At 40.5% G+C, this 8492-nt stretch overlaps 2 protein-coding genes across 2 annotated transcripts; both read left to right on the forward strand.

Annotated features, from left to right (window-relative positions):
• The first annotated feature begins 484 nt into the window (after positions 1-484).
• On the forward strand, positions 485-2009 carry LOC129572134 (uncharacterized). The gene is made up of 3 exons (XM_055452052.1): positions 485-1066; positions 1431-1558; positions 1631-2009. Exons 1-3 carry the CDS (start codon positions 485-487, stop codon positions 2007-2009), a joined length of 1089 nt encoding a protein of 362 aa, XP_055308027.1.
• A 3675-nt stretch (positions 2010-5684) lies between these two features.
• LOC129572133 (uncharacterized protein K02A2.6-like) lies at positions 5685-6524 on the forward strand. The gene has a single exon (XM_055452051.1). The coding sequence runs from the start codon at positions 5685-5687 to the stop codon at positions 6522-6524; it is 840 nt and encodes a 279-aa protein (XP_055308026.1).
• The last annotated feature ends 1968 nt before the right edge of the window (positions 6525-8492 follow it).

Genomic DNA, 8492 nt, shown 5'->3' on the forward strand with positions numbered 1-8492 from the left:
AAAGACGAGAGACGAAAAAAAACACAACTGTCAGCGTAGCTGTCAAACGTCAACGTTTTTTATGTGCATCTATAATGTCATTCTACCTATGTTTTGTATGGAATTTTACCACAACGCAAAGAAATTGAAGTGGTAGAATCAGATCAAATCCTGAGAATCCATGGATCAGCTGAAATTCCACCGAATTGGTATTTGTCATGACGTAAATACTAAAACCAGCCTTTACTTTTAAGTTTGACATTTCATCAGCTGTCAATATTGAACGCAAATAAAACTTCATTCGATTACAGACAATAGAACAATGGCGACAAGGTAGAAGAACAGAGCGCAGAAAAAAAACATTACACTAACAGATTTTGCATACACATTACACCGCAACCACATTGCAATCACATTTTTTCATCTCCATCAATTTTGCACGTAGTACAGTAATCACATTGTGAAATTTCATCGATTAGCTCAGCAATCCATGAAAATAATCAAAATGGCAAACGAAACGGGCCAAAATCCAAGCACATCGCAAACAAAATCGCAAGTATTTTTCAATTTTGAGAAATTTGACCGTGAAAAAATACTGTGGAGCCGTTGGCAAAAACGTCTGGAAAGCGCGTTCATAATCAACGAAACACCAGAAGATAAAAAGTTACATTTACTTTTACATCACATCGGCTACGCCACATATTACAACACACTGTGCGACAAATTATCACCCGATGAGCCAGAGAAAAAAAATTACGAAGATGTGTGCAAAGTATTGATCGAAGTGTTCGACCCAAAACCACTGGAAATAGTTGAAAACTACCGTTTTCACTTGAGTCGACAATTGGAACATCAATCAGTGGACGAATTTGCAATTGAACTCATAAAAGTTGCTTTAAACTGCAATTTCGGAACGTATCTCAACACCGCTTTGAGAAATCAGTTTGTTTTCGGTCTGAAAAACAAAGCAATTCGTAGCCGACTGTTGGAGCAGACAGATTTGGACTTGGGAAAGGCGATTAAGATAGCACGTCAAATGGAACTATCTGACCAAGGCAACGTCGAGATCGCACATAACCTCAAAGAAGTGAGTCACCGCACGAAAAGAAGAACCGTTCAACGAACAAGAAGGAAAACAGCAACAAAAATCCAAAGAAGGTCCAATGCTATCGCTGCGGAGAGGCACACGCCACCAACAACTGCCAAAAGAAAAACCTATTTTGCAAGGCCTGTAAAATAAACGGACATTTACAGAGCGTATGTATCAAGTCAAAGAAGCAACAAACGACGAAATCAGCGGAGGCAAACTACACTGAGATCGTGAATGCCGTTGATGAGTACGAAGAGTTGTTTCACATCACGACGACCGAAGCTAAGCACACAAAACGTGAGAAATTTTGGATAAACATGCAAATAAATTCTTCTTCTTTTCTAGATTTCGAAATTTACAGCGCTCACCGGTGGCAACCGTCAGCAAAAACGACTACGAACAATACATCGGCACGCTCAACGAAAATGAGTTGAAACCATCGGACATCAATTTGGTTAGCTACACAGGCAACGGAATCAAAGTGTATGGGTTTGTGTTCGTCAACGTCACATCAATGGGAAAAGAATGCAAACTGCGAATGTAAATCGTTGATTCAAACAGGCATTCACTTTTGGGACGTGAATGGTTACGCGTATTGCCGTTTGACTGGAACAAAGTGTTTCGTGGGGAGCACATGGTTTCACAAATCGATGGACAAACCGCTCTCAACACGTTGAAACAAAAATATCCGCGTGTGTTCGATGCACAATCAATGGGTAAAATCACCGGTCTCAAGGCACGCATTCATTTGAAACCAGACACACCACCAATTTTTAAGAAAGCACGTAAACCAGCTTTTGCAATGCGTAAACGAATCGAAATAGAATTGGACGAATTGGTTCGGAATGGCGTCTTGAAAAAAGTCGAAACCAGCGAATACGCAACACCGATTGTTCCAGTTCCAAAGAGTAACGACAAGGTCCGTATTTGTGGCGATTAGAAAATCACCGTTAACCCACGCATACTCATCGATGAACACCCACTGCCTTCAATGGAAGAGTTGTTTTCGCAAATGCCTGGCGGAGACAAATTCACGAAAATTGACCTCACCAAAGCATATTTACAAATGGAAGTACACGAAGACGATCAGAAATATCTCACCCTCTCAACACACAAGGGTTTGTATCAACCGACACGGTTGATGTATGGCATTGCATCGGGTCCGGCCAAATGGCAACGAGAGATCGAAAATGTACTTCGAGATATTGATGGTGTCACTGTGTTTTTGGACGACATAAAAATCACGGCACCAAACGACGAAATTCATCTACAAAGATTGGAATTGGTACTACAACGTCTCGACAAACACAACATGAGAGTAAATTTCGACAAGTGTGAATTCATGCAAGAATCAATTTCGTACTGTGGATACCGCATCGACCGACACGGCATACACAAATTGGAGCTGAAAGTTGAGGCAATTCAAAACCTCAGGGAACCAGTGAACAAAGACGAGGTACGTTCTTTCATCGGTTTAGTCAATTATTACGGCCGATTTTTTAGGAACCTCAGCACTGTTGCATTTCCACTCACAAACTTACTCAAAGGAAATTGCATCGACAAAACATTTGGTGCACTACGATCCACGATTGCCGTTGGTACTTGCAACGGATGCAAGTCCAGTCGGAGTTGGCGCAGTTTTAAGTCACATTTACCCCGACGGCACGGAAAGGCCTATTGCATTCGCTTCACAGACACTCACACCAACACAACAGAGATACAGTCAATATGACCGTGAAGCATACGCAATCATTCTTGGAGTGAAGAAATTTTATCAATACGTTTACGCACGTCATTTCATTCTTCAAAGTGACAACAAACCAGTAACACAAATTTTATCGCCGGATAAAGGTTTACCTACGTTATCAGCGACGAGAATGCAACACTACGCGATATTTTTATCATCGTTCGACTATGAGATCCGATACCGAAAATCAAGCGACCATTGCAACGCAGACGCACTTTTAGGTTTACCAGAGCCGCATACGTCAATGATTCCAGCTGACCAGTAAACATCCCATACTGTTACACGCCGATTTTCAAATGCCCATGCGCGTTCGAAAGAGCATCCCTCAAAACCCCCAAAAACAAAATATTACGATCCCATATTCATATTTGGGGTAGTTATGGGGGTATGTTTATTTTGGGGCTGAAAATCGTGGTTTTTACATGCCAATTCACTTTTTTCATATAAGAAATGGTTTGGGAACAGTAGTTTATTGATATGAAATGTTCATTATACTCTACATAATCAAATGACACTTTGAGTGGACCTGCTCTCTACCCCTGTGACGCGGGGGAGTGTCAAAAAGTGCAAAAATAGCGAAAAATGACCAATAAAGCCCCAAAATAGGGTCCAAACCCCTCTTTGCCCCCAAAATAATCACATTTTTGTATTTGCAAAAAATTAGCCTTAGGCTTCGAACACTTTTTTCCCGAAAAACCCTCCCTCCTGCCCTGAATTCGCCTTTGAAAGTTAAAAAAACTCACCCCCAACACTTTCGACGCATTTTTCACCCCTTAAAACTCAAATGGGCAAATAAGTTATATCCCACGAAAGTTGCGCCTGGTCCCATAGATTTCATTGGCACATAGTGTTGGCCCCCCATGTTGCCCCAGTTCGAAGGGCAGGGGTTGAAAAGTGAAAAAAAATCGCAAAAAACACCAATATAACCCCGAAATATGGTGAAAAAAACCCTTTACCCCCCAAATGAATTACATTTGGGGGTTTTGAGGGATGCCCTTTCGAACGCGCATGGGCATTTGAAAATCGGCGTGTAACAGTATGGGATGTTTACTGGTGAGATCGATCTCATCGAAGTAAATTTTATCGAAAATTTACCATTAACTGTAACACATTTGGCCGATGCTATGAAAAACGACGAAACGGTAAGCAAACTGATCCACGGTTTAAAATTTGGCACAATCGTTGGAAAACATGACCGTTTTGGAGTGGAGCAAACCGAATTTGCTTCACAGGAGGGTTGTTTGCTGAGAGGTACACGCGTGTACGTACCACCATCGCTTCGAAAGACAGTACTCAACGAATTGCATGAAGCACATTTTGGTACAATGAAGATGAAATCTTTAGCTCGTAGCTACGTTTGGTGGCCAGGGTTGGATTCAGACATTGAGCACATAACACTCAATTGCGTCTCATGTCAAGAAACACGCAAAAATCCACCGAAAATCACAACACACATTTGGGAGACGCCCGAAAACGTATTCGACAGGGTACAAATCGATTTTGCTGGTCCATTGATGGGAAAGTATTTCTTCATTTTGGTCGACGCATACAGCAAATGGCCAGAAATTTGCATCATGAACCAAATCACAACGGACGCAACGATAAGAATCCTACGCAGAATTTTCGCAACGTTTGGGATTCCCAGATTAGTAAGTGATAATGGCACAGCAATTTTTGCGCATGAACGGAGTCATATTGGGTCAATTCGAAAATTTCCGCCTTTTTTTTGTCTAAAAATACATTTATTGCAAAATAAATTGAAAATGTACATTAACCGATGTATTCGCCATCGTTAGCTATGACTTCCCGCCATCTTTCTGGCAGCTTGTGGATTCCTCGTGTGAAGAAGTCTTCATCTTTTGGAGCTATCCAGTCATCTATCCATTTTCGTACTTCTTCTTCATTTTGAAAGCGTACTTCGGACAGGGCCATTTGCATCGAACGGAACAAGTAGTAGTCAGAAGGAGCAAGGTCTGGAGAGTACGCGGGCTGATCAAGCCGATCCCAATCGAGCTGCTCTATCTTTTGTTTGACGATTTTTGCACGATGTGGCCTCGCATTGTCATCGTGGAACAAAACTTTGTGGTGTTTTCGGGCTATTAATGGCCGTTTTTCGTTCAATGCACGTGCCAAACTGGCCAATTGGCGTCGATAGCGTTCCTTATTGATCGTTTGATCTGAATTTAGCAGCTCATAATATACGACTCCTTTCATATCCCACCAGATGCATAGCATGATCTTATGGCAATGAATATCTCGTTTTGGTTGTGATGGTGCCGGTTGGCTTGGATCAACATACGCTGCCTTACGTTTGGGGTTCTCATAATAAACCCATTTTTCATCGCCGGTAACAATCCGATACAAAAAACTGTTTCTTTTGTGCTCTGCAAGATGTTTTGTGCATATTGCGATTCGTGCTTGAAGTTGCTCTTCAGACAGTTGATGTGGAACCCATTTTCCCAGCTTCCGAATCTTTCCAATGGCGTGTAAATGTCTGAAAATGGTCGTTTGGCCGACGTTTAACTGCAATGCAAGTTCTTTTTGCGTTTAGGTTGGGTCTTCATCCAATAATGCTTGCAAATCGACATCTTCAATCGCTTCTGGCCGACCTGAACGTTCTTTGTCTTTCAAGTCAAAATCACCACTTTTGAATCGATGAAACCATTCTCTGCAGCTTCGTTCCGATGGAGCTTGCTCGCCATAAGTATCTGACAGCATTCGATGAGCTTCGGCGGCAGTTTTCTTCGAATCAAATAAGAAAAGAAGAGCCCCTCGAAAAAACACCTTATCACGATCCATTTTCAATCGATTCAAAAACAATGACGCAGGACGAAAAATGAATCTTTCTGCTCTGAGTTAGATTGCTAAATGTCACATCTACAAAATGCAATTGGATTCACTTGTCAAGCTACGCTCAGTTACAAGGGGCGACATTTAAATGTCAGCGGCGGAAACTTTCGAATTGACCCAATACATCGTCGCAGTGCACCATACCACCCAGCAACGAACGGACAAGCAGAAAAATACGTACAAATGCTCAAAGACAAACTCAAAGCATTGAAAAGCAACACAAAAAACTTGGACCGAGATGTAACACATATTCTTTTGTGTTATCGACGAATGCAACATTCAGCGACGGGTGAGTCACCATCACAACGCATGTTTAATCGACAAATTCGTTCAAGATTGGATTTGTTATTGCCGAACCACAATACACAAACAAAAGAAACACCACCCGAAGTGACACGAAAATTCCAAGTAGGTGAGCGCGTATCAGTTCGCGACTACGCCGATAAAAAGTATCAATTTGGGAGAATTCACGAAGTGTTGGGCAAATTGCATTATCATGTTTTGCTTGACGATGGCAGAATGTGGAAGCGTCACACCGATCAAATTCATCGTGTCGGCGAAGAAATCAAACCTACACAGTACAAAACTACTCCCAAGGACGAAAACATCGCCGATTCGAACACAAACCCAAAACACACATCAACACACACTCCGAACTCACCACCTCAAGCAACAGTGACAACCGAAGCATACACAGAACCAGTCATCGATCCAGAACCAACTGTATCCAGCGACAACACTCTGAATTCAACTCCGATTGCCACTGGTTTGCCGCCGATTTCGGAATTTAGAAGATCAAACCGCGTACGCAACACAACTCAACGATTGGCGTATGACAACAACTTCAATCAAATTTAAAATCAAATTCTAAAGAAATTATGAAATTGTAAATATTTGAATTGATGCGGTTGAAATGAAAATGAGACTTTCGTCGCTCAATACACAGATACGAAACAAAAATAAAACAATCAGGGAGTGTAACTCTGAGGAGGAGGAATGGTGAGGAGGTGAATGAGGAGGTTCCTCCTCCTCACATGAGGAGGAAATAAAAATTACCAAAATTGAGGCATATAAATTTATTTTAAACACTTCTATTGATTTTGATCGTAGCTTTTCATCGTTGGCATTCGTTCCAAATCAATAAAAGTGTTTAAAATAAATTTATATGACTCAATTTTGGTAATTTTTATTTCCTCCTCATGTGAGGAGGAGGAACCTCCTCAGCGCTCTCCTCCTCCTCATTCACCTCCTCACCATTCCTCCTCCTCGGAGTTACACTCCCTGAAAACAATCCATTGAAATGGAACATGGAAAAGAAATCCGTAAGAATGAAACATAGCATGTGCCGTTTTAAGTATTTCGCTTTGCGGTGTTCCGTTTTGATAGATTTTTTGTCTGCAGTGTCGTTATGAACGAATCCTCTCGCATTGTTTCATATGAATGGATCTGTATCACATTGTTTTGTTACTCGAATATTTTTTCGTGTGTTTCATTTCAATTGATTCCCGAGCCATTGATGACGTAACTCGCATTTATCACATGATGCAAATTAACTGATGTGGTGATAACACCAATGGATTGGGCAAAAAAAATACTATATGAGAATCGAAAAAAAAATTAAACTTTTTTTTCGATTTTTGCCTGTTTCGGATCGTCTAACATGGGAAGTTTGTATGAAAACCTCGGAGCGCCGGTGTTTTACCCGTATTGTTATACACATCAACAAAGCAGTCTGCTTCACCGTAGAAAAGAAGTGCGCAGTAAGGAAACAAGAACGTACATGTTTTGGCAACGTGGCTTCCGAGGGGCAAACCACTCAAAAGTAATACTGTGTATTAGTATTAGTTTAAGTAATACTAATGTAAATATTACCTTGTATTACTTTAGTATTACTTTTTTCAAACAATAGTATTATTTTTAAAAGGATTATTACTTTATCAAAAGTAATACCATTTTTACCTAGTATTACTTCATATTACTTCGCAGGTATTATGTATTACTTTTGAGTGGATTGCCCCTTGGTGGCTTCACTAGTGATTATGAATGAACGTAATTTCTCGCTACATTTCTCATTACGTTCATTCATATTCGCTCTAATGCAACGTTGCCGAAATTTGTACGTTCTTGTTTCAGGGATGCTTGACAATTTTTTGCTTTCACAAATGAAGTGGTCAATGGTGAATTGCTGACTGTGACATTGAAAGGTGGAAATGGTGGAACTGGACAAGATGGCACTGACAATAAAGACGATAAGGTTGAATTTCAATCTATGAGTTTTAAAGACGAAAACGGTGGATGGTGGGGTGGTATGATATCAGATGATGAAAGGATTCGGCTAATGTTGGCTCAATATAAGTATGAAGACATCGGTAGGGATATCTACAGATTAAATTCGCGATGCTGTGGTAATACTGGCGTTGGTGGTCAAGGTAATTTTTCAAATCTTCATTTGGCACAGTGTGATTTTATAAGCATTCTTTTAAACTAAAAACTTGACCCTTCATAGCTTAAGGCTGCCTTGATGCAGCTATCATAAAAATCAAAATTCATTCACATAGCACTGGTTCCATAGCTTCCTTAACTCCCAATCCAAGTTACATATCATGTAAACTACCGTTAGAAAAGACACATGCTTTTTACGAAACGTAATCCTTTTCCGGTCAATTTGTTAAATAATATTCTACTCTACTATATTCAGTATCCGCCAAGATCAGGACGGGTAAACAATATCAATATATGTTTGTGGGTAGAAATACAATCCGAAATGAATTGTTTGCAGAGCTCTCATTTTGTATATTGCTATATCTGGAACTATTAGTAGCTGCT

Source organism: Sitodiplosis mosellana, unplaced genomic scaffold (genome assembly GCF_009176505.1).
Source record: "Sitodiplosis mosellana isolate CC-2019 unplaced genomic scaffold, AAFC_SMos_1.0 Smas_scaffold_4252, whole genome shotgun sequence".
Classification (NCBI taxonomy): Eukaryota; Metazoa; Arthropoda; class Insecta; order Diptera; family Cecidomyiidae; genus Sitodiplosis; species Sitodiplosis mosellana.

Bases quoted from the DNA above. Each gene is read 5' to 3' on its own strand.
- LOC129572133 (XM_055452051.1), top strand. From the start codon at position 5,685: ATGTCACATCTACAAAATGCAATTGGATTCACTTGTCAAGCTACGCTC.
- LOC129572134 (XM_055452052.1), top strand. From the start codon at position 485: ATGGCAAACGAAACGGGCCAAAATCCAAGCACATCGCAAACAAAATCG. The intron at 1,067-1,430 runs GTGAGTCACCGC...CGAAATTTACAG, and splicing joins TCGCACATAACCTCAAAGAA to CGCTCACCGGTGGCAACCGT. The intron at 1,559-1,630 runs GTTTGTGTTCGT...TGATTCAAACAG, and splicing joins AACGGAATCAAAGTGTATGG to GCATTCACTTTTGGGACGTG.